Raw genomic sequence first — 26,473 nt, 5'->3', positions numbered from 1 at the left:
GTGAGGGTGTTGTATGAGGCCCCAATCTCTTTAGATCTTCCTGTGTTTCTCTGCCTGTTCTAAAATTTCTTCAGGGGCATCACTTCCTTTAGAACCCAGCTGAAGGTATTTGCTAGGGTTCCGCTGTGACCTTCTTATTTTACTTCTATACATTCTCCATAGGTTATATGATTCACCCCCATGGTTCCAGCCCATTTCCTATGACTCAAAAGTTTGTAAAGGTAACTAACTGGATGAATCCATAGTAGGGTTTTGCTAGGAAAAAGCAATGTAAAGACAGGCACAAATGACCCCAAGAAGATCTGGGCTGCCTCCTATCCTGGCTCTCCCCATCACTGCATTGTGGGTTTCATCCTTAACCAAAGGACAACAGTTCTCATCCCTCATAGACCCAACATTCCTTTTTTATAATGAATACGCATTATACCCACTTTTATTGCCCTGAGGTCATTATAAATAACCTGCTTAACAGACATAGGTTTAAAAGATCCATTTAATGCCCTCAGGGTAATGTAAAGGAAATGTAAAATGAAATTTATAATAAAAAATATATTTCAGGGCTTCCCTGGTGGCGCAGTGGTTAAGAATCTGCCTGCCAATGCAGGGGACACGGGTTCGAGCCCTGGTCCGGGAAGATCCCACATGCCATGGAGCAGCTAAGCCCGTGAGCCACAGCTGCTGAGCCTGCGCTCTAGAGCCCACGAGCCACAACTACTGAGCCCACGTGCCACAACTACTGAGCCCACGTGCTACAACTACTGAAGCCTGCACGCCTAGAGCCTGTGCTCCACAACAAGAGAAGCCACTGCAATGAGAAGCCTGTACACTGCAACAAAGAGTAGCCCCCGCTCGCCGCAACAAGAGAACGCCTATGCGCAGCAACGAAGACCCAATGCAGCCAAAAATAAATTTTTAAAATATATACATATATTTCAATCTGTAAATCTCAAGCATAACTACAAGAAAAGAATTAATAAAGCAGTCAGATGTTCATGGCTGTATACAGATCCCCAGGAAGACAGGTACAATCAAGTACTGAGCAGGGTATGCTATACTTGAAACTCAAACACAGGAGCACTGTGACATTCCATCAGGTCCAGTAAAAATCAACCAATTGTTACATTAAAAAAACAAAAAGTGGGCTTCCCTGGTGGCACAGTGGTTGAGAGTCCGCCTGCCAATGCAGGGGACACGGGTTCGTGCCCCGATCGGGAAGATCCCACATGCCGCAGAGCGGCTGGGCCCGTGAGCCATGGCCGCTGAGCCTGCGCGTCCAGAGCCTGTGCTCCGCAACGGGAGAGGCCACAACAGTGAGAGGCCCGCGTACCGCAAAAAGAAAAAAAAAAAAAGTTTTGAAGTCTCAAGCTATGAGAATAATGACTTTTAAGTACAAAAACTGGAATGTGGTTTGGTTTCAGGCAACCCAGCACATGAAAGATAGAGAAAACAGCAAATATGTAAAATATCACAAGTTGTTTGTCATATTAGCTTCTTTGATAACTACCCTTTCCTATCACTCTAAAGTTTGGGGATGGAAATTCGTGACCAGTGGTGGTCATCTTGGATTTGGAACACAACAGCCTGTACTTGGGGGCTTTGACCACCTCCCTAATGTTACCCAAGAAGAACCATAAAGCCTCTCATCTGGAAAGAAAGTAAAGAAGGCCAAACAGGCCCTCAGGGAGCAGACAGCTTAAAGTAGCCAGAGCCAGGCGGTAAGCACTGCTACCAAGCGAACTGTTCATACTGCAGTGTCTCCCTCCTGACCTAAGATGCTTCCCTGTTGCTGAGGACACCTCTTCTGAACACTGTATTTTTATGTCAAACACCTATGCACATTTCAGACCCAAGCCCAGCTGTCACAGCATACTAGACGGGAAACTGCAGAGCTCGGAGGCCAGGCCTCCTACCAGAGTCCGACGGAGCAAAGAACATTCCAGCTGTTCCCACAATTCCTGGAGCCCCACTGCCACACTCTCTGCTTCCATATAAAGGGGCTGGGTGGGTTTGGGAAGCAGAGGCTGCGATGTGTTGGGTGTCAGTTAAGAGCAAGATGAGCCCTCAGAGGAATAAGCAGCTAGAAGGGTACCAAGGGTCAGTCTGGGGAGCAAACTCTAAATCAGAATGCAACAGACAAGATGGCAGGGCATATAAGTAAGGAGATCCAGGAGGCTTCGTTTTACCACTGAACACCAGGGTACTTCTCACATGTAAAGTGAGGATGACTGTAACAATACTTACCCTTACCAACCTCAGGAGATTGTTTGGTGGAAGGGATTCAATGACTTATTGTAGATGAAGACATTCTGTAGAGCACTTTATGAATGTTGTTCTTATTACTGTCATTACTCTTTTTTAAGGAACAGCAGACCCATGGAGAAGGTGAACCTAGAGCTTCCTAGGGCCTGGGGCAGTCAAACAACTAGTGGTCACACATTTCATACAAGTGAGTCACGCTTCCTACCTAGTCCACTCCCCAGTGGGAAAGATAAGGATGGAAGACCACTTGCAAGAGTGAGAGTGACTGTTCTGTGTCTGGAAAGAATAGCTGGAAAAACCTATAAGGCTGGGAGGTGTTTTTGAGAAATACGTTTCCAAAAATTTCCCCAAAATGTGTTCCACTAAATATTACCAAAAAAGGATTTGGTGGTGAAATCAGTGTTGGGAACAGGCTTCCTCCCCCAGGCCTTCTTTGAGACCTTAACAATGAATTTCCAGTGAGGATATGGGATGCAGGATGTGCCGAATTTATTTAACAACAGAACCCCTTTTCCACAGAGCATCTATCAAAGGGTTTCATGAAACATACTTTGGGAATTAAACCCTCCAGCTGGGCATAATGTTATATGGGGACATAAATCATAAAAAGGGAAACAAGAGTATTTTGTTAACATTTGATCAATGGTAGGCAGCTGTTGGACATTTTGGAAAAAGGAGAAATCCATTTTTTAACCATGGCACTGAAACAGTATCACGTTTTCCCTGAACCACCCTAATTCTAGCCCCTCAAGATCTACCAGCTATGCAACCTCACATTCCACAGTCACATACATTAAATCTACTTTTATTTTGTTTTCTAAAATGTGCTTTTTCTCTCTTTAATATCAGTCCAGGACCTCCACCTCCCCTTAAAAAAAAAAAAAACACCACCACACGCACACATACACACACCCCACCCTCCAACCAGGTGAAACTCCCCGGCGATTAGTCTATAACAAATATTGACACGAGGGGGGAAAAAAGCATGTTGAAATGTATTAGAATCAGAACCTGTACAAAAAAAAAAAAAAAAAATTAAAATATAACCTGAAACTGTTCAAGTTCAGAAAGGCTAGTCAAGTCCTTTTCTCTTGCCAGGAGAATGCCATCATCAGAGGGCTCTGGGTCACCAGCCAGGGAGGGTGGGAAGAAAGAAACAGAAGCAGCAACAGATCCTTCACCAGATAGAGGGGCCTCAACACCACCATCCCACCACGGATGCAGCCGGGAAGAATTAAAGATCTCGGGAGAACAAGTGTTGGCAGACAACCCCAGTGGGCAGCCGGGGCCTTGACACCAAAAACCAGTCTGAGTAGTCAGAGGCAGCAGGGAGCGAGGCCAGCAGAGAACACCAAGCCGGAAGAAACTTCCGCCACCCAGCAGACCCGCAGCGACCCCTACGGGTGCTCAAATTCCAGAGGTTAATCAGCCCGGTGCTCCCAACTAATGAGAGACTGGAGCTGGGCGTAAGAGGCTGAAAACCCGCAGGTTTAGTAAACATAGCCCAGCATCACATCCCTCCATGGCCTGATCTGAGCTGCCAACAAGGGATAAGGCAGGAGAGGGAGAACAAAGCATTCTGATACCTGGCTAGAGCGCCTGCACCATGGTGGGCACTGTGGCACATGGGGCTGGAGAAGGAGTGCCTCCCGTCACTCAGAGAGGGGCCTCCTTCGCAGTCATCCCTGTGGGCCAGTTAAAGCTGCTTCCAGCTTATGACCAGCCTGACAAAATGACACGAAGCAAAAGAAAAACTGGGAGGGATACAAGCCCTTAGACAGAGACAAGAACCTCCTGGAGGGAAGCTGGGCAGTGTCTGGCCCTGTTGGGATGGCATCCGTGGAGCCCCTGAGTCTGAAGGGAGCAACTGGGGAAGAGGGAGTGGGAGAGGGAAGGGAGTTAACGGTTCTTCTGGAACAGTACCAATGTGGGGGGAGGCGCTGGTGAGGGCATGGGCAGGTCTGGAACTCATGGAAGGTAGACAGGGGAGGAAATAGGCCCTTGGTGTCCCCTCCCCACCTGACCCAGGCCTGGTGAGTGCCAGCTGCCCCAGCCGGCCCTAGTGGCGGCTGGAGACCAGACCTTTCACTTTGGACATCTTCTTAGTGGGCTGCCTCTGCTCAGCATGGGGGGGACACTCTCGTTCAGCCAACTGTTGCTCCATCTCCTGAGCTGAGGAGGACGCAGTAGCTTTGAGTGTCTTCTTGATGTTGGTAACCTGGAGGGAGACACAGAATTGGTGTGGTCAGCTTGTAAGCGCCAGAAACTCACTGCAACTTGTTTTCGCTATAAGGGGGGCCACTCAAGGGAAGAAGCCAGAATCCTCTGCAAGAAAATCTGAGATTATCTTCAGAAACTCAGATGAGGAGAAACAAGCAGGGGCTGCTCATGGAAGATACATGGAAATGAGTCAAGTAAAAAAGTGGAACTAATGCTTTCTTGGTTGAAAATGGGGAATAAGCCAAGTGGTAGTGGACCATTTGGCAAAAAGGTACAACACAGCAAGTGAAAGAAAGCACTGGTTAAAATGGCCATAGAAAAAGAAAGGGTGACACAAGATGCTACACTCAGCTCATTACTGTTCACATATGCAACCACAGATATTTTCACCAGAACTTTGGGAATACAATTCCCGAATTCCCACGAGCCCTTCTTGAATAAGCAACTAGAGGATAAACTTCAGCCAACTAAGTGACAAATGACAAAAAATGTAGTAAAAGAAAAATGCGACCACAGTACTGTTTTCAGCATTCCTTTCTTCGATTAACAGAGAGGCTCCGAAATATTTAAGCAACTCCTAAGCATATCCTATGCAATATCTGTGTACTGCTCTAGGATGAATGTTCTACCATTTTTTAATTAGTTCCCAGTTTGTTTTTCACTTATGTATGGTGCTCCTGTGAACAGCCCCCCATGTTTACCTTTGCATACTTTTGTGAACACCTGTGGAGGACATATTCCTAGAATTGAGCTTTCCACATCAAAGGGTTTACACATTCTACTTTAGTAACGATTGCCATACTGCCTTCTGAAAAATGATTGTACCAACTTGTCCTTCTACCAATCGTGTACTCCTGTGCCCGTATTTATACACATTCCCCAACACCAATTCTAATGGACTGTTCATGCCTTTGCCCTTCATCTAGTTGAGGTGTATTGGTGCAGAGTGAGGTGTATGTTTGTCGGTAAGAAAGTAAAGGCGGGGACTTCCCTGGTGGTGCAGTGGTTAAGAATCTGCCTGCCAGGGCTTCCCTGGTGGCGCAGTGGTTGAGAGTCCGCCTGCCGATGTAGGGGACACGGGTTCGTGCCCCGGTCCGGGAAGATCTCACATGCCGCAGAGCAGCTGGGCCCGTGAGCCATGGCCGCTGAGCCTGCGCGTCCGGAGCCTGTGCTCCGCAACGGAAGAGGCCACAACAGTGAGAGGCCCACGTACCGCAAAAAATTTAAAAATTAAAAAATTTTAAAAATTTAAAAAAAATTTTAAAAATCTGCTTACCAATGCAGGGGACACAGGTTTGAGCCCTGGTCCGGGAAGATCCCACATGCCACGGAGCAACTAAGCCCGTGCGCCACAACTACTGAGCCTCCACTCTAGAGCCCGCGAGCCACAACTACTGAAGCCCGCGCGCCTAGAGCCCATGCTCCGCATCAAGAAGCCACCGCAATGAGAAGCCCGCACACCGCAACGAAGAGTAGCCCCCGCTCACCTCAACTAGAGAAAGCCCGCATGCAGCAATGAAGACCCAACGCAGCCAAAAATAAACAAATAAAATTTTTAAATAAATAAATAAAAGAGATATTTGTTTTTGTTTCACTTCAGTGTATTCTGATGGCCTTGGGGGAAAGGTTAAGAAATGTGATTTCTCCGTTATCACCGCTTTATAAAATAACAAGGTTTGTCCAGTTTGATATGTTTTCTAAGCATTCATTCAAATGCCTATTTACCTCCTCAAGCAGCTTTTTCTTATAGAAACTATCTCCCAGTAAGCTATTATTTCAGGTGCTCAGTGACCCTGGTAAGCCAGAAAAAGAAATGAGACTTACCCCAAGGAAAAACCTGGTTTGTTCTGCACTTCTGACACGCCACTCAAGACCCTGTACCTTCCTTCCCTTCCACAACATGTGCCCTCCACTCGAGCCACGCTAGTCCCCGGCCTCACACCCGGAAGCAGTCATTTCTTCTGCCTTGTTGCCTTTCCTGCACCCTGTTATTCCAGCCTGGGCAAGCCTCCTCCTTCGCTAGCCACCTCTGACCCTACCTCTTCCACAAACCCGTCCTGACCACTAGCCTCCCCTCAACCTATATTGCCTGGCAGCGCCCTCTCACTCTCGGGTGGCGGCATCCTGTGTGCTGTGTCTCCTCTGTGTTTCAGGAGTTCACATCTAGCTTCCAGTAAGACTACGTACTGACAAAGTTGAATCCTCCACAGTCAGGTAAACATGCCATAGGGAAAAAGAGGGCTTCTTGGGCAAGTGTCTCTTAGCCTAGGAAATGAGGCCCTTTATCTTAAACAAGGCCTCAGCCTGGATGGGGGGGATGACATGGCTCACAGGGGCCCTATTATGGATATGTCATGCTCAATCAGTTTGACTGTTAGCATTTTAAAACACAGGTAACTCACAAAGTAGACTGCTGAGCCAATAACAGACTCTCATAGTTGAAGGGGAGTTAAGAGTCAACTAGCTTTTTGTAATAGCTGTGCAGGTCTACCTGCAGATAGCTCCTTCCGGGACCCAAGAGTGGCCACTCATGTAGGTCCACCAGTTAAGCCCATCTCAGCTTCAAGAAACAATCCTGAGAAGTCTAACTGCTCTTGCACAGAGCCGCCCTTTAAACGACGACTAGTATCCCGCAGACTTGTCTTCTTTGGCCTAAATGCCCCTGATCCTTCTAATTTTCTTCCTTGAGTAGTCTGGCTTGCAGGCCATCCCCATCCCATTACCCCAGATGACCTAGAGTTTGTCAAGCCCCTCAAATCATGGGCCTCAGGAGTTTTCAGGTGGGACTGCGCCTGCTAACAAAATCACAGCCTAGTTCTACTAGAGACGTTAAATATTCAGGCAAAAGGAGAAAGAAGAGAGTCTTAGGGTAGGAAAACCTCTTTGAGCTATGGGGCAGAGCAAAGGGAGACAACAGAAGTAGAGTGCACAGTGGGGAAAGGGTTACATAGAAAAGAAGAACGGGGAGATGGAGAGAAGCACTCCCGGAAGCACCGAGAAGCACACTCTTGGCGCACCACACAGCCAACAGGCTCAAGATCTGTCACTAACTTAACTCCTGGGGCATTTTCTACATAAAGAAAAACAGGGCTTACTTTGTCCAATTATGCTCTATTACCTACCTGACTGGAACACAGCCTATTTTGTGAATGCAGCAAGAACTACAGACTGACATTCCAGAGAACATCAGACTTATAAGCGCACTGAAATATGAAGAAAAATACACTCCAAAATCAAATTCAAATGAGGAGGTGCTTTGTGGAGGTGATCATTACCTCCCCTCCAGGGTATTTGCTCAGAGGTAATGACACAGCTCATAATGTTATTGTTCTACCTCCTCCAGGTATGCTGGAATTGTAACTAATTATGTGCTATTTCTGTGAAAAACTAAAAGGAGAGAATATTCTTAGGCAGTTTGTGATAGGGCTGACTTCGTTAAGAGGGAAGACTCTTAAAGCTAATACTCAACAGAAGATAGCTGCTGTTATAAGATTTTGGGAGAAAAACGTCAAGATTTCCCCTCTGGGAACAAGCAATCTAACTTAAGGACAAGTAAAGAAAAGATCAACTCAGTTGAGAAAATGACTATAAAAGTTAAGTCAAGGGCTTCCCTGGTGGCGCAGTGGTTGAGAGCCCGCCTGCCGATGCAGGGGATACGGGTTCATGCCCCGGTCTGGGAAGATCCCACATGCCGCGGAGCAGCTGGGCCCGTGAGCCATGGCCGCTGAGCCTGCACGTCCGGAGCCTGTGCTCCGCAACGGGAGAGGCCACAACAGGGAGAGGCCCGGGTACCGCAAAAAAAAAAAAAAAAAAGTTAAGTCAAGAGTAACGGAAGCATAAATACAAGCAGAATAGGACAGAATTACAGCTGTGTTTGTGGTAGATCTGTTTTATTTTCAAGTCAACAAATACTTAGTGAGCACCTTCCATGTGCCTTCAGCTGGGGGACGGTCAGCATCCCTCACATAGTAGCCAGATCATGCATCTGTGAATGGAAAAACTGTCAAGGCTCTGGGCTTTGACCACACTCCCACTCTTCTCATACCTGTCTGTTCTAGATTTCCTAGAAGATTATTAAATTAGTAAACTGTTTTAATTGGTAGTGGAGGTGACCTTGGAGGTTTCCTCAAATTTCTTTCTCTCAAACTTAATCAAATCTTTACTGCCACCTGGTGGCAGCATCAGGCTCTGCCAGCTGTGTTTTCCAGCAGTGGGCCGCCCGAGCTAATCCATGTGTGCTGGCTCTCATTTAATAACCATAACCTAAGGAGCCCACACTGTTGTCTACGTATTGGTCGTGCCTCAACATTAGGCAGTGCCTTCTTTCATCAGATGCCATTTTTTCTGGAAATAAACTTGAGCCATTCAAAATTCTAAAACTAGTATCATTCAGTTTTGCAAATGACCACAGTCAAGCCCACCACCTGCCACACAATTAGCAACAGTCCGAGCACAATGGGGCAGCCAGTAGCGATCAGACTCCTCCTCCTGTGCCACCAACCAGGTTTAAGAGTGTTTCAGGCTATCCCAGGTCAGGTGGGCATTTCGCCTCCAAATCTACTGTTTCCAGGGTCTGAGGTACAGGGAAGAATCAGTGAATACTGTCCTACTTTGCTCAGACATCAATCCCAGGTCAGAGAAGAGAGCAAAATATTCAAGAGGGGGATCACAGAGCTTATTAGAGAAGCTGCAGGCTTACTTTCCTAATTGCATCTGTCTTTGACTAATGCTAAATTAAATATAGTTCACACTTCTTTGGCTAGAAGTAGAGTTAAAAATTTACAGTGGATGGAACATTCACAGCGTAGGTATGCACATATATACAGGGATGTGTGTATCTGAAATAAATGCACTCTAGTTCATGGAAGCAGAGTTCAGCAGTCCACTGACACCTATAGGGTGTGCCTGAAATATAAACACTCATTTGAGCACCTATTATGTGCTCATTAGGCATGGGACAAGGAGCTGGGCTTACAAAGACCAGGTTTTATTTTCAAGGAGTACATATAACAGAGCAGGGGAAATCTTCAAATTTTACAAATCCCCCTTAGAAAGGCACAACTACTTATTTCTTATGTTCCTTAGCTGTAACTCTGGGTCCCATTCTGCTACACTCTAGGATACCTGACTTCTAAAATTCATTAAATACCATTAATGCTTCAAGCTCCATCACGCTAGAAAAGGACTTTCAGTGCTAAAATTCTGGTCTTCAGGGCTCCAAACAAATTGGGAGATGGCGCCACAGGTGTCCAGGCTATAGGCAGACAAACACCCACTAACTCAAGGGCTGGAGCCTGCGTCTCTCCCAGAGGCTAAAAATGTCCTGAACAACCAGGCATCTAACACCACAATCACACACTTTTATCTTCACCTGCATTTCATCCACCAAATCTTTTCCCTTTTTTCTTTTTTCAAGATGAAACATATCATGCATTTTAAATGGTTACAACATACACATACAGATTAGAGAAGAATACAATGAACACTGTGCACCCACCACACAACCTAAGAGGCAGAGCGGCACCGGGGCCTTGAAGCCCCATGTGCCCCAGCCCAGCCGCACCCCGCCCTCTGCCCCGCCTGGTAACCACCATCCCTCCATCCATCTTTAAGACCCATCCCCAAACTCGTTTCTTTTGCTCTACAGCTGCAAAGTGCGTGTAAACTGAGGAATTACAACATTCCGCCCTCCGAGCCCGCTCATGCTCTGGTGACCAGGAATCAGAAACGAGACGGACAGCACCAAGAGGAGGGCCTGGGTCACACTCGCCTCTACCCCAGCACCTCACCCAGTGCCCACGAGCGAGTGAGTGCTGTTTCATCTACGCCAAGATCACAAGACAAGGGACAAACAGGGATACCCTGGAGTGGGGACAGGCGTTCTCTTCCTCACCTCGGCCTCTACCTGCTGCTGAGTTCGGCTGTGGTTTTCCTTGTACTGGTTGGCTCTCAGAACTTGCTGCTCGATGCCCAGCAGGACTGCCTCGCAGCCATCGCACCTATATAAGAGATAACCAGCCCTGAGCCCCAGAAAAGCCTGGTAGTTGTCCTGCAGCCTCCCAAATCTCCCTCCCCGATTCCTTAGAGACTTCCTGTAACACTCCGTCTGCCAGCGCTCTTGCCCCTTCACTCCTTCCAAAAGACAGGTGTTTCTGAATACATAACATAGGGCATATGGAAACAAACATGGAGGATGTGGGGTGGTTTCTTAGAATACAGCTTTAATTTCCAACCTTTGTATCCCATGGGAAAGCTTCACGGACTGTGCAATTAAAGGAATTAGGAGGGACTTCACAGATGGCACTGATTAATCAGTTTTCTCAATAGAAAAATTTATTTTCTAAAAGCATCCTATTTTTAAGATTGCCCTTTTTCTCAGAAGTGTGTTACTTCCCAACTGCCACCCCCTCCTCATTATATCATTTTCCCCACTTTTTATTTTGAAATTTTAAATACGTTAAAAAAAAAGTTGAAGGTATAGTACAATAAATAGCCACATATCCTCCACTTTAGAGTCAACAGTTGGGAACATTCTGTGTATTTGCGGTGCCGCTCTACATACCAATTTTGTTTCAAATCTAACTCCAATGCATAAAAACAAGTTGTAGGAATTCATACGAGTAAACATCCTGGAATGGGGGCTAGAATAGGCCCTCTGGATGCAAACACGTTGAAGCCAGACTATGGAGGTGAAAGACGGTGTCAGTCATCTCAAAAACGGAAAAAGACAGCCAACTTTAGTGGGACTGGAAACCTAGATTTTGTATGCCAGACCATTTTCATGTTAGGGGTGTTTTCTAAGTTTATTTCCCATTTAGTCTGACTTCATCGTTTTAAAATCTTTTGAAAGTTACTGCTTGTGTCAGATGTTGTAAAGGGAAGGGGTCTGGAGTCACACTTGGGACAGAACCTGGGGTAAAGGGTGGGCAAGTACATGCCTGGGGATCCAACAGTAGCTGAAGTGAGGGAAACTTAGGGGGCTGTGGACCCCCAGAGGGTCAAAGCTGGACTGTACATCCCTGGATACACACCCCTAGAGGCTAAGCCAGAGAGTCAGTCTGTTTAAAGACAAAATGAACCCCAGCCCTCTGCACAAAGTCTGCCTACTCTGCTTCATGGCCTCCGACGTGCCATGTGCCGCCTGGGAACACACTCTCCTCACCTCCAATTATACTCTCACCCTGGCCCTCCTTCACAACTCAGCCTTGAATCACACCATGACAAATCCATGTAGAACGTGCAACAGCTCTTGCAAACATCAAATTCCATTAAAATGGAGTACATGCAAATGTTCCACTTCCTTTTATATACCAGAATATGGTTATCAAATATTCAGTATATGAGTCTGTGTTCCAACTTAGAATAACCCATGCCTTGTCTTTAATATCCTTCACAATGTTTTACAAACACTAGCCCAATGTTACTGATGCCGAACTTGGTTCTCTTATCCAAAGAATCTTACCAACACTAATTCCCAAGCTTGGTCAAACACTGAGGGTGAGTCTGCAAAGCACAGGATCAGTGTCACACAGCGAGGCTTCAGAGGCTCCACCTGCCAACTCTGGGCATTTTACAGCCTGCTACTAAACAGCCCCCAACTGCACAGGACAAGAACTATTTTACAACCATGGCACTAGGAAGCCTGAAGTGATTCCTACTGCCACACAGCTGTAGTCACAAATGCAGCCCCACTCCCTAGCTTGCTGTCCCAAGGCCCCAGCTCCCAGGCAGCCCCAGCTGATACCTGGAGATCACATTTCCCCAAACAGAGGCATAGAGGGCATGCTGGTTATCCCCTCCCTATAGAGGGGGGCACCTCCTTCTTTGAGCCTCACCATTCATGCAAGGTCTTGACAATATTATTGATATCTTTCTTTCGGATGTCACGGCCAATGCAGAAATCCACTTCTAGCAGCTGGTTTCGCTGATCCAGCTTGCCCTGGATGATATCAGTGTAGACAGCCTCGATGATGAGGTCTTCCAGTTCCCGGAGATTCCGCATCTCCAGGTCCTTCAGCAGCACGGAGTAGGGGATACACTATAGATAAGGTACATGTGATGTTTACAAAAACCATTGGTAAACATTAAAGAAAATTCAGGTTATTACTCAGATAGCCAACATATGCCTCAGGGCTTTGGGAAATGCAGTCTAGTGGTAATTATTAACATCTATGGCAACAAGAGATGGATAAATGAGCTGTGAGACCTGTGGGATCCAAACAAGACCCACAGCATCTAGGAATGCGTTCTCCTCCATCCCCTGCCTCCTGGACTTTGCTCAGCTTCCAGCTTTCATGCTCTGAAGCACACTCTTAGAGATCCCAAAGACTCTTTCTAGAGGAAAAAGAGATATCCTCAGTATGTGGCACTCTGCTGCCTCTTGGAAGCTGGCAGAATTTGTATAAGACGCCAGATCATCAAAAAAAACTCAAAAGAATCTCAGATACTGGACACACAAACTGGCTGCTTGCCCAGCAGAGCACAATTAAAAATCTTACAGTCTAATGCATCCACCTACAGGTGGCCAGTGGATACTGCAAGCTCAGAGGTCATCCTGAAGTTTACATGTTTTCTTGGTCTCTGACAACCAATGTCAATTCCCCAACAGTAGTCCTGTAATGGACTGTACCGACATTCTGCATGACTCCAAGACAACTGGATTATCTAAATACCAGTTTTCTGTAAATCCTATGACACATCACTATTAGTTTGAAAATTAACACAGCAATCAAATCTGCAGAAACAGGAGGAAGATGTATGAGGAGAAGAGGGCAAACATACCTGGGGGTTTTTCTATGACTAAAGGTCTGAAATCCAGGGTTGGTACAGGGGCTTAGAATGACAGGTTGGACAAAGGATTAATCTCCAAATTATACAAGCAGCTCATGCAGCTCAAGAGCAAAAAAACAAACAACCCAATCCAAAAATGGGCAGAAGACCTAAACAGACATTTCTCCAAAGATATACAGATTGCAAACAAACACATGAAAGGATGCTCAACATCACTAATCGTTAGAGAAATGCAAATCAAAACTACAATGAGGTGTCACCTCACACCAGTCAGAATGGCCATCATCAAAGAATCTACAAACAATAAATGCTGGAGAGGGTTTGGAGAAAAGGGAACACTCTTGCACTGTTGGTGGGAATGTAAATTGATACAGCCACTGTGGAGAACAGTATGGAGGTTCCTTAAAAAACTAAAAATAGAACTACCACACAACCCAGCAATCCCACTACTGGGCATATACCCTGAGAAAACCATAATTCAAAAAGAGTCATGTACCACAATGTTCACTGCAGCTCTATTTACAATAGCTAGGACATGGAAGCAACCTAAGTGTCCAGCGACAGATGAGTGGATAAAGAAAACGTGGCACATATATACAATGGAATATTATTCAGCCATAAAAAAGAAATGAAATTGAGTTATTTGTAGTGAGGTGGATGGACCTAGAGACTGTCATACAGAGTGAAGTAAGAAAGAAAGAGAAAAACAAATACCATATGCTAACACATATGTATGGAATCTAAAAAAAAAAAAAAAAGGTTCTGAAGAACCTAGGGGCAGGACAGGAATAAAGATGCAGAGGTAGAGAATGGACTTGAGGACACGGGGAGGGGTAAGGGTAAGCTGGGACAAAGTGAGGAAGTGGCATGGAAATATACACACTACCAAATGTAAAACAGATAGCTAGTGGGAAGCAGCCGCATAGCAAGATCAGCTCGGTGCTTTGTGACCACCTAGAGGCATGGGATACGGAGGATGGGAGGGAGACGCAAGAGGGAGGAGATATGGGGATATAAGTATATGTATAGCTGATTCACTTTGTTGTACAGCAGAAACTAACACACCATTGTAAAGCAATTATACTCCAACAAAGATGTTAAAAAAAAAAGAATGACAGGTTGCAGAAACGAGGGAAAAAGTCGCTCCTACTCTTTGCTACACTTGAGAAGTTCATGATCAGGACAAAAAAAAATTCAGGTCCTCATTTCCTAACAAAATAGGCCTCCCACCTGAAGTGCCCAGCTGAGAATCAGAAATTTGTGATTAGGCCAGATAAAATAATTTTAGCACGTGAAACAGCAATCCAAGAACAAATATACATCTCTCCAGCTCAATCACAGAGGGGAAATGCAAAAAGCAAACTTTTTCAAAGGCACAGCCCCACAAAAATTTATAGACATTTAGGCTGGGATTGGGCAGAGAGCCAAAAATCAACTATAAATTAATCAAACCTGGATCTTCTTTGTTAATGGCTATAAGCAGCTGGTTGCACGTCTTCTTCTAAAAAGAAGAACTCAGAGATATAGTGGAGTGGTATCTTACAGAAGGTTAGGGTCAGAAGTTAGCACAGAAGGCAAAAATTCCAATTAGTAAAATTAATCTTGAAAATCCCCAGAGGAAGGCAGCATATTAAAAAATCTATCTCTCAGTAAGTTCAACATAGCAAGTTTTTCCTCCTGCACAGGAACAGTTCACTGTGCACTGAGCAACAGCTGAAGCAGTTAACTTGCCTTGAGATGCCTTGATGTTTGAAAAATCTGTATCTTGAAACAGCAGTCTCCTTTAAGCATGGCAAAATGCTCACAGCACGTGGGGTACCACGGCATGCCAGAACTGAGACCTGCTGATTCACAATCACTCCTGGGCATACTTTTCCTAAATGGAATGGTGAGTAATTATCTACACTATTTTAACTGTTATCTTTTTCTCTTTTGTCCTTTGCCAGGCAAATTTTATGCATTTATGATGCAACTCAACTGTGTGTAGCTGGGAGTTCCCACACTGATGCCAATGTGACACCTGCCTCGAGGTAAGGAGGAAGACAGGAAAGGGTTTGGATCGTACCTTCATCCTTGACGCCAAGCTCACGATGGTAAGGTGTTTCAGCTTGTTCTGCTGAGCTGTGCTCAGTTCTGGCAGGCTCTCCTTGTTGGCTGCTCAGTCCCACCCACCACAAAAATCAAGACACAAAATAAAATTAGGATTTCTTCATGGAATAAGCACACCAACTCCCCACATCAAACCTGCTACTGAATCACTGTCATGACTCTGCACTTATTCACTAGGCAAATGTTCCATAAGCACCTCCCATCTTCTCTGAAATACCATGTGCTACCAAAGAAGACAAAACTGAATCTCTACACACAAGAAGCTTAGTCTCCTAAGAAGCCGGGCATCAGTGCACAAAACGGCATGACAATTCTCTTACTGGAGTACTATTTTCAACATGTCTTCACTGAGCGTCTGTTATGTGCAATGCACTGTCTTAAGTGATTCAAGGAGAACAGACGGGGCTTGTCAGGGCTGCTACACTCCGCGACTCCAGGAGCACCAACTACCACCCAGAGTCGTGCAACTCAATGGCCCTGGATTTGTCCTCAGTCTTACCATCCAAAGTTTCAACAGCTACAAATGCAAGAGAACTACCAGAAGAAAGGTACAAACTACCAGAAGAGAACAAAAGGGTGAGGAGGTGGGGGAGAGGCAGAAAGGGAAACAGGGGGAGAGAAAAAAGAGAGAGTGCAAGTGAGTGCAGTCACACTGGGGAACTGGGGAGGTACAGGAGACAAAAAGAAAGAAAGGTGGACTATGAGATGATCCTTGAAGGACAGGCAAAACTTTAGCAATAACAATAATAGCAACAGCAATGGCACCAGCCAAGGCAACGTATATGGCAAGCTTTACTTAGTGTAAGTGCACACACAGATCCGTTCATATACACACACATCCAGTTAGTCCTCACAACAGCCCCACAAGACAGATTCCAAATGTCTTCAATTCCTTATCCATAATGCTGGATTCCAAAAAGGTGAATCCACACTGCTTTTGCTCCCTTGAGCACGGTGCTGAAATTCATTTGGTGGCAAATCATGACCTAAATTGAGTTAGGCTTTTTATCCCACTTGTTGTGAATATTCATTTGTTTTGCTGCAAAACTGTGAATGTGTTTGACTACCGGTGCTGCCCACATCTCTCGAGGGTGTTACATAAAAAAGTATATGCATCATATTACCTTTTTAAAGTCCCCAAAATTCTAAATTATGAAACATCTAGCCCAAGAAGTGCAGATAAGGGATTGTGGACCTTTTTATTACTCCCATTTTACAGATAAGGAGACTGAGGTACAGAAGACCATTTAATTTACCAAAGAACACACAACTATTGAAGTGGACACAGAATATAATGCAAGAATCCTGGTTCTAGAGTCTGTAAAATGCTGCTCTTTAGGCTCTTTAGTGAGGATGGAAACAAAGGATACACACACTGGAACAAAGTGAAGGTCAGAAAAAGCTGGCAAGTGGCAAACTGTCCAGTCTGGCAGCAGCACCGAGTAAGTAGAAGTGACCATGGAGAAAGAAAATGAGAAAAAAGGGGAAGTCGAGGACATAGTAGAGAAGACCCTGAGTCACACCACTAAAAGAAACTGCCAGGCCTCTATCATTATCACTAAAATAAACTAGGGAAGCCAGACAAAAATGGCTTGGGTGGAAGGTAAGTTAGTGTCTGGACATTCATGCACCTCATTCCTGATATTTAAGATTCTAATTTATCAATACAATGACTCAAATGATCTACAAAAGAGAATGGGGTAAGTAGATTATGGAGTATTCGATTATGGAATATTAAAAATGACTACAAAGACTTAAAACATGGATAAATGCCTATGAAATAAGTGAATAAAGCAAGATATAAAATGGTACACATAATCTACTTACACCTACATATCAGAAAGCACAAGCACAAGGAAGAAAAGTCCAGCACCATAATGCTAACAGCAGTTTAATGGGAGTACAAGTGACTTTTTTCCCTGTTTTCCAAACTTTCTTCAATATGATGATAGTATTTAGATAATATTTACAACGCTTAAATACTTTACAAAGTATTCTGACATTTCACAACACTCCAAGTGTTCCACAAACACCAGTCCTCAAGAATCTCATCTGGAAAATAAACAAGGGCTATATTCATGGATGAGCATAAACATAGTCCCCATTTACCCACTAGGAAATAAAAGGCGGGAACGAAAGTCCTCATGCGAGGTCACTTACAGAGCACAGTAGAATGAGAAACAGCCAGGTTAGGAAGATACCACCCCATGTTTTATATCCCAGACCTCAGTGACCCTCATGAAGGCAACATATCCAGACAGAGCAACAAAATTAAGAAAAGTCTTTGGAGGATCTTAACCAACTCACCTATGTAATCTGGGTATGTTCCATAGGCAAACAGATTCAGCAACTGCAAATAAGCAGCATTACCTCCTTCTGCAAGCTGAGGAGGAAAAAAAACAGCAGTTCACAGACCGAGCTACCAATCACTGCAGTGTTCAAGAAGAGGGCAGGTGATCACATGCCACAGTTCTGACCGTTTTATTGCTTGGTCTCTGAGGTCCCTCCCAACTCTTTGAGTCTTTGGGAAAAAATAAATAAGGCCCCAAGTTTAATTTTTCTCTCTGAGGAATACATGCTTTATACTGCACAGAGCATGCCCAGGAGCTACTTTTGTCACACAGACGCACACACACACAAAGCAGTAAGCACTGGGAGCAGTTCAGGTTTGCTCAGGATTCCCCTGCCATCAAAACAGACTGGAGGGACTTCCCTGGTGGCGCAGTGGTTAAGAATCCGCCTGCCAATGCAGGGGACACGGGTTCAACTCCTGGTCCGGGAAGATCCCACATGCGGCGGAGCACTAAGCCCGTGCGCCAAAACTACTGAGCCTGCACTCTAGAACCCATGCACAACAACTACTGAGCCCACGCGCCTAGAGCCTGTGCTCCACAACAAGAGAAGCAACTGCAATGAGAAGCCCGCGCACTGCAACGAACAGTAGCCCTCGCTCTCCACAACTAGGGAAAGCCCGTGCACAGCAACAAAGACCCAACACAGCCAAAAATAAATCAAATAAATAAGTTAAAAAAAAAACAGACTGGAGCAGTCTTGTCAATATACCAGCTTGGCGGGTACAGCACAAGCCACTATCAATCCAAACTGAAAAAAGTGTAGGGTTGGCTCCAAGCTTCAGGACTACATGTGGACTGTGAATGCTGGAGATTAGCACAGCATAAGGCGTGACAGAACAGCCCAGCTGCGACAGGAAACCAGGATACCAGCCCCAAATAAAAGTTTTCATTAGAATTACTTATTCCTCGCTAATGCTAATGGCAAAGAGCTCTCTGTAGAAGAAAAACGAAAGAGATACTGTTCTGCCAGGAACTGCCCTACTCTGCTCTGCTGCCAGTTACCGTAACTGGGTGTTTCCCTTACTCACAAATATGTACCTGTTACTCTTCCAATTTACCAAACTCAATAAAGTCTAAACAGGAACCAAGTGGTATTCTGTGGACACCAACAATACCACTTGATTTTAACCATCTTTTTAAAAAAGCTTCCAAAAACTATGTCTGTAATTTCTGACCACTGAAAGGCAGCTAGCTTATTCCCAGCTCACATATGGAAAAAAACAAACTATGGGAAGATAAGGGTGATTTTGCTAAGCACTCCAACGAGAACTCTAGCATCTGAATACCCCAGCCTACTGTCTCAGGTTACCGAGAATCTCCTGAGGCCCTGAATCATAAGTGGAAGAGACCATCAAATCTAGCCCCCACTTTTCAGACAGACGATTACAAAACTAGCCATAAAAGACTATTTTCTCTAAAGCAGACACTCCAAAATTTCTCCCACTGGCCTAAGTCAACAAGGTCTTTCTGGCTTTAATTTTCATCCATCTCCTCTTACCCAAACTTCCATATGAAACAACCACCTGGCATATTCATTCAGGCTTTTCACAAACTTGAAGAAACACACTACCCTTTGGTCATCTCTTCTTTTGAAAAATGATGAGCTACCAAGCCATGAAAGAGCAGGGAGGAAATTTAAATGCAATATTACTAAGTGAAAGAAGCCACTCTGAAAAGGCTCCATATGTATGATTCCAACTACACAACATTCTGGAAGAAGTAAAAAGATCAGTGGCCAGGGATCAGAGGGGAGGAAGGGATGAAGAGGCAGAACAGAGGACTTTCAGGGCAGTCAAATACTCTGTATGATACTGTAATGGGACATGTCATTATACATTTGTCTAAACCCATAGACTATAAAACACCAAATGTGATCCCTAATGTAAACTATGGTCTTTGGGTGACAATGACGTGCCAGTGTAGTTCCACACTGGTGGCAGGCTGTTCATGTATGAGAGCACAAGGTATATTAGAACTGTCTGTAACTTCCTCTCAACTTTGCTGTGAATCTAAAACTGCTCTAAAGAAATAAAGCCTATTAAAAAAAAAAACTCAGTTTTCTTAAATTTCCCTCACAGGATTCCTTTTCTATCTCTGGTAATTAAATTTTTACTGAAAGTCTACTGTGTGTCAGGCTACATAATAAGCTCTAAGGAAAACAATGGTGAGCACAATAGATCTTACCGTCACGGAGCTTACAATCTAGCAAGACAGGCTGACATTAAACAAAAATTTACAATTAAAAATTAAAACTAGGTGCTCCCCTGGTGGCGCAGTGGTTGAGAGTCCACCTGCTGATGCAGGGGACGCGGCTTCGTGCCCCGGTCCGGGAGGAGCCGCGAAGCGGCTGGGCCCATGAGCCATGGCCGCTGAGCCTGCGCGTCCGGAGCCTGTGCTCCGCAACGGGAGAGGCCACAACAGTGAGAGGCCCGCGTACCGCAAAAAAATAAATAAATAAATAAAACTAGGTCTTCCTGTTTCCAGCTATTGCAGGGAGAGGAAATGATGCCACTCCACACACCTGCAATGGATGATCATGGGGAACTGCTCAAGTTTACTAACCAAGAGGAATAAGCAGATGTACAGCAGCAAGTCCAGTAACGTGAAGACCCATACTCCTTCTGCTACAACGGGCTGATTCACAGCAGGGCTACAGGCATGGAGCCGGCAGCCAATGGCAAAGGTGTCCTAGTGTCATGAAGAGAAGATCTGGCCAACAAAAGTCAGCCACCCCATATGTGTGGACCACCATCAAGAAGAATGCCTGGGCGACACTCAGTAGCATCACGCACATGATCCACAAGAACAAGTACTGCCCAGATCTGCACATGGTGGCCGTCAGCAGAGCAGGCACCACCCTGGGCAGCCAGGAAGAAGCTGTGATGGTGAAGAGGAAGCCAACCCACCCTACCAAGAGCTCCTGAGCACATCCTCCAAAGTAAGAAGATGTCACCAGACTTTTCGATCAATCAATATAAAAGTATCAATCAATAAATATAAAAATATCCAAAATGGGAAGTAGAGGTTGAAAAAGTATAGGTTGCTTTACATGTCTGTTCCACCTGGTTACTCTTCACCAGATCTTCTCATTTTTAAGGCACAACAACCAAAAGTGATACCCAAGGTTTTAATAACAACATCAAACAAGCAAACAAAGCAAAAAGGACTACTTCCCAGCTTTTCATGTCATATCTTTTTTTTTTTTTTTTTGGCCAACGTTGGGGGAAGATGTGGAATCTTTTTTTATTTTTTTTATTTTTGGCTGTGTTGGGTCTTCATTTCTGTGCGAGGGCTTTCTCTAGTTGCGGCGAGCGGGGGCCACTCTTCATCGCGGTGCACGGGCCTCTCACTATCGCTGCCTCTCTTGTTGCAGAGCACAGGCTCCAGACGTGCAGGCTCAGTAGCTGCAGCTCACGGGCCTAGTTGCTCCGCGGCATGTGGGATCTTCCCAGACCAGAGCTCGAACCCATGTTCCCTGCATTGGCAGGCAGATTCTCAACCACTGCACCACCAGGGAAGCCCTGTCATATCTTTTTTACACACCTTCTTCAGCACAACACTGCCCTTTTCACAGGAACAATACATTCTTTTTTTAAAATAAATGTATTTATTTTTGGCTGCTTTGGGTCTTAGTTGCTGCGCACAGGCTTTCTCTAGTTGTGGCGAGCAGGGGCTACTCTTCATTGCAGTGCACAGGCTTCTCGTTGAGGTGGCTTCTCTTGTTGCAGAGCACGGACTCTAGGCTTGCCGGCTTCAGTAACTGTGGCACGCGGGCTCAGTAGTTGTGGCTCGTGGGCTCTAGAGCGCAGGCTCAGTAGTTGTGGCGCACAGGCTTAGTTGCTCTGTGACATGTGGGATCTTCCTGGACCAGGACTCGAACCCATGTCCCCTGCACTGGCAGACGGATTCTTAACCACTGCGCCTCCAGGGAAGCCCAACAATATATTCTTTATTCATGCCCATCTCATGTTCGATAACAAAAATTTTCTGCTATGTATGTATCTGACCAATTTTCAATGTCTATATTTGCACTGGAGGTTTTTTGTCCCTAAGAATGACTGAAACTACCCCTGTTAAACATCAGTCCATGCTTATACTCTACTTTTCTAATTCATCAGGTTCAGTTGGATTTTTTCCCCTATCTTTCGAATTACTAGCAACCCAATCAAAATTTGCCCCAAATTCAGATAAAAATATTGACCAGAAGGAGCCCAGGACATTATCCTTGCTCTCTTCCCCTGCCTCACCAATTCCTCAAAAGGATATCTCATGGGTCCACAATGCTTCAGCATGGAAATTCCTTGGAAACCTGGAGAATCACAGGAAGGTTGAGAACAAAGAAGACAGAAAAATTGTTTAGAAACTGCTCTTACCTCCTGCACATTGGCCAGCTCCAGCAGTTCTCCGAAGACATATACTCCAGGAGCCTCCAAAACTTGGCTTATGAGAGCAGTGAGGGCTGAGCCACTGGTACCTTTGGCTAGTAAGATAAACTGTTCCAGGAGGTTACTTGAGGGTTTCTGTTCGCCTGCCATTCTCTGGTCTTGAGATCTGTCCAAAGAAAAGTATTTCATTCTTCCTTCTCCTTTGCAAAGTCTATGCCTATTGAATGCTGGATTAGACATCAGAATACTTTAATTTTACAGTATTCAAAAAGGAAAAAACAGCTCCTCAGTCCAGATCTCATTTTGTGAGATGGGTAGCGTTTAACTGGGAGTTAAAGGGATTTTGTCCTTATTCTGAGGTTTAAAATACATTTAGTAAAAGCCATTTCATTCCATCTGGCCCTTTGCCAAAGGCAGCACCTTCTAAGCCCTTAAACCTAACCAGGACCTCAAGAAACACACAGGAGTATCTCAGTAGGTATCTTATATCTACCTCATTTTTAGACTCTGGTTAAGAAGCAGAGAATCTTGCCAAAACACAGACGCAGCAAATGTAAGCAAAAGCAATCAGTTACAGCTTCGGTGTGTCATTAGAATCCCACCTATAGCCAGATGCAGATAAGGAAAGACAAAAAGCAGACAAGAAAGATGGCCCATTTATCAAATAAGTCATTGATCAGATAGAAAAAGGGGGAAATCATCTTGAAAGATAAGCAGCAACATATTCAAACTAAGAAAATACACACATACATGCTGTGTAAGTCCATGAGGAAAATCCCTTTATTTGGCCTCCTACTGATATGTGACATTTTACCAAACACGACTTCAGAATTTGTATAAAATCTCAAGAAAACAATAAAAAGATTTGAGAAAACAATGAAGATATACTATTGCCACCCTGAAGACATTAGGACAGGAGGGTCCCTCAACTGTATAATCTACTTACTACAAGCTGGGTGTGTGAACACACACACTGCGTATCTATTCTACAGGAGTTCTCCATGAGAAAAGATTACTCCTCCAAAAATGATAATATACTGGGCAGTGTGACAAAATGAAGAAGTATAGTACAGTGAAAAAAACAATAAATCAAAAAAGGTTAGCTTCGTGAGAAACTAAGTTTTCCTCTGGAGGCAGGCACCAAGAGTGGCAGCCCTTTCACAGTACTACAAAAGCAAGTATGTCGCTTCATCCAGGATTACCTAAGGAGGTCTTGTCGGAAGCAGCAAAAATGAAGTGCTAAGGAATAAAGGTTGCTGAGGGAAGGGGAAACTGAGGGGAGAGGGTAGGAAGGAGATGTCGGGGGAAGGTGATGGTTAGGAGAGGAAAAACAAAAACCTCGCTTCCAAGTGGACACGTGCGAAGACATTGAATGACAGGGCGTGGAGATGGAGAAGGGGTAGAAAAACGGACAGAACTTCGGTCCTTCAAAAAAACCTCGGCCTAAGGAGCAAAGTCCGCGGGGGCAAAGAGATGAGGAGGCGCCGATAATCGCTGTCTTCTGGAGTGGGAGAGCCCGAGGAGGCGGCTAGGAACTCAGGGGAGATGAATTCCCGTCCTAGGGGGAGGCGCTATTTTGATGGACGGCAGAGGGGCAAAGGAGCAGCCTTTACGGGTGGGGAAGCGAGAGCAACCGCGGTGCGGATGCTGAGAGTCGAGGACTGGGGTGTACTTCAGGGCGGGTGGCGTGTTCCAAGCAGAGCCACGGGTGCAGGGTGATGAGCCGCGGATCGCGCTCCCCGGAGCGGGGGCGGGGCGGTGTGGCTGAGGGCTTTTCCCACGGCTGGAGCTAAGCCTGACGGCCCAGACGAACCTGGCACGCCGGGCCCCACCCTCTCGCCGGCCCCTACCTGTCCTCGCCGCCTCTCCGTCCTCTCGGTCGCTGGCTTGGCCTCCCGGCGCCTGCCCGCAGGTTGTCAAGCGTCCATGATCGGCCCGGCGTCCGACGCTTTTCTGCCTCCGCCGACCCGTTGCCCTTGAGGCTCCCCCGGAAGCCTCCCGCCGCTGCACTCGAGTTCCGCCCACACTAGGTTCCCCCGCCGCGTTTGCAGCCTCAGATCTCCAGGGCGGCCCCGGCCGGGGAAAGTGGGTCCCGAGCTGGGCTGTAGCCCAGGACAGGGTGGGGGCCCTGAGGAGAGGAATATAGCCTAGGCAGTACTTGGCCCCCCCAACCATCGCCATCACCATCCTGGGCCCTAAATCCATCCTCTTTGGCCGAGCTTTACCCTCAGAAGTTCCGTAGGGCGACTGTGGCTACCCTCGGGGTACAGAGACATACTAAGCCTAATAACTACCGTTTACTGAGCGTTTTTCCATGTGCCAGGTGCTGTACATTGTCTCACTGAATTCTCATAATAACTCTCGGCCTGTCATATTATTCCCATTTTTCAGGTGACATAACTAAGCCTAAAAATCCAAAAGCCAGGGACTTCCCTGGTGGCGCAGTGGTTAAGAATCTACCTGCCCATGCAGGGGACACAGGTTCATAACCCTGGTCCGGAAAGGTCCCACAGATCATGGAGTAACTAAGCCCGTGAGCCACAACTACTGAGACTGCATGCCACAACTACTGAAGGCTGTGCACCAACAGCCTGTGCTCCACAACAAGAAAAGGCACCACAATGAGAAGCCCGCGCACCGCAAAGAATAGCCCCTGCTTGCCGCAACTAGAGAAAGCCCTCGCGCAGCAACATAGACCCAACACAGCCATTAATTAATTAACTAATGATTTAAAAAATCCAAAAGCCGGTAAGTATGAAAGTCTGCTTTGAGGGCTTCCCTGGTGGCGCGGTGGTTAAGAATCCGCCTGCCAATTCAGGGCACATGGGTTCGAGCCCCGGTCCGGAAAGAGACCACATGCCGCAGAGCAACTAATCCCATGTGCCACAACTACTGAGCCTGCGCTCTAGAGCCTGCTAGCCACCACGGCTGAGCCCACGTGCCACAACTACTGAAGCCCGCACACCTAGAGCCAGTGCTCCGCAACAAAAGAAGCCACCGCAATGAGAAGCCCGCGCACCACAACGAAGAGCAGCCCCTGCTCGCCGCAGCTAGAGAAAATCCACGCGCAGCAACCAAGACCCAACTCAGCCAAAAATAATTAAAAAAAAAAAAGTCTGCTTTGAAACCCAGGCTATCTGAAGCCAAAGACCATGCTCTTCATCTTTATTCAGAAAATATTTTAAAATAAGCAGAAGATGGGTTGAGCCAACAATGGTTCTGTGACCAAAATGACATTCGTGGCGTTGCATTTGGTACTTACCAACTCCCCTGGAAGATGGATAAGAATGCCATGTAACTGAACACTTAGGCTGGTTCCTTTAAAGTATACACCACAGACTTTCAGGTCTTGAAGATGAGGAAAAAAACCCTATTACCTTTCGTGCATTCGAGTGCAGAAATTAGACAGATACAAAGGAGCCGAGCACCAACGCATTCATTTATTTTAAAATTTTCTTTAGCACATATTATGTTCTAGAAGTTTATATGAAGATAAGACAAGGTTCTTGCCCTCAAAAAGCTTCAATGTGTTAAGTGCTATGAGAGAGAGATGACACTTCGGAAGCACAGAAGAGAATGTGTTGAGGAAGAGAAAGTGGACATCTTATGGGCAAAAAGGGGAAGAAAAGAGGGCAGTGACCATAGTCACAGAGGCCTGCACTGTGCAGCATACACTAATGCAGAGAAGAAACCCACAGTGACTGGAACCCAGGGTTCAAGGGTAAGAAATGAGGGCTACAGAGCTGGAGTCAGGTCAAGGTTCTTGGAAACCACATGCACAGCCCTATACTCAGTAAAAATCTAAATACAGCAAAGTTCCTACCTGGGAGAGCTCAAGGTTCCTGGGAGAGACAGGTCCATCTGGCTAGGACAGATGATGCCACAAGGAGCCCCAGGGGTACAGATAAGGCTCTCCTGGCTGTGTCCTGGAGAGAGGTGGTTTAAGGAAGCCTTCTGGAGGAAATGAGGCTTGAGTTGAGCCTGGAAGAAAGAGCAAACTCTTTTAGAGTTTGTTTGTTTGTTTTACCTTAAGGGCACTGGGGAGCTATTTAGGGTTTTTAAGCTGTGGAGGGGTCTGGATAATTGCCATTTTGGACACTAGCTGCTATAGGAATGTATTGGATGTGGACAGAACTGGAGGCTGGGAAACCCTTGAGGTGACTGATGTATCCCAGTTACGAGATTGTGAGATCTTGAACAAAGGTAGCTGCAGCTGGGCATGAAATAGAAGGGACATTGTTGGAGACATTTAGATACCTCAGAACCTATCAGACCTGGTGACCAGTTGAATGCAGGGATAGAAAAGGAAGATACCCCCCAGGATTCTGGCTGGGGAGGCCAGAGCTGTCTGGAGGT

At 45.8% G+C, this 26,473-nt stretch overlaps 1 protein-coding gene across 5 annotated transcripts in view; it reads right to left on the bottom strand.

Moving 5' to 3' along the window:
* Positions 1–1,306: 1,306 nt before the first annotated feature.
* The window catches only part of COPS7B (COP9 signalosome subunit 7B), a 28,153-nt gene continuing 2,986 nt past the window's right edge, over positions 1,307–26,473 (bottom strand). Inside the window, exons 2-9 of one of the 5 annotated variants that reach the window (XR_013828701.1) lie at positions 25,941–26,098; positions 22,106–22,283; positions 17,686–17,761; positions 15,335–15,423; positions 12,315–12,517; positions 10,373–10,478; positions 3,846–4,477; positions 1,307–3,270 (exon numbers count right to left, since the gene is read on the bottom strand). Coding sequence is in view for 4 of the 5 variants with exons in the window: in XM_079924230.1 (XP_079780356.1) it covers positions 4,319–4,477; positions 10,373–10,478; positions 12,315–12,517; positions 15,335–15,423; positions 17,686–17,761; positions 22,106–22,283; positions 25,941–26,098 (969 nt within the window). In the remaining variant the exon portion in view is untranslated. Of the gene's footprint in view, positions 4,478–10,372; positions 10,479–12,314; positions 12,518–15,334; positions 15,424–17,685; positions 17,762–22,105; positions 22,284–23,967; positions 24,108–25,940; positions 26,212–26,473 lie in introns of those variants that run through there. The other 4 variants (XM_079924230.1, XM_079924231.1, XM_079924233.1 and 1 more) reach the window with 4 other exon arrangements.

This window comes from Stenella coeruleoalba (genome assembly GCF_951394435.1).
Source record: "Stenella coeruleoalba genome assembly, chromosome: 6".
Taxonomy (NCBI): domain Eukaryota; kingdom Metazoa; phylum Chordata; class Mammalia; order Artiodactyla; family Delphinidae; genus Stenella; species Stenella coeruleoalba.
Note: the sequence above shows the minus strand (reverse complement) of the source record. Positions and strands in the feature narration are given on the sequence as shown.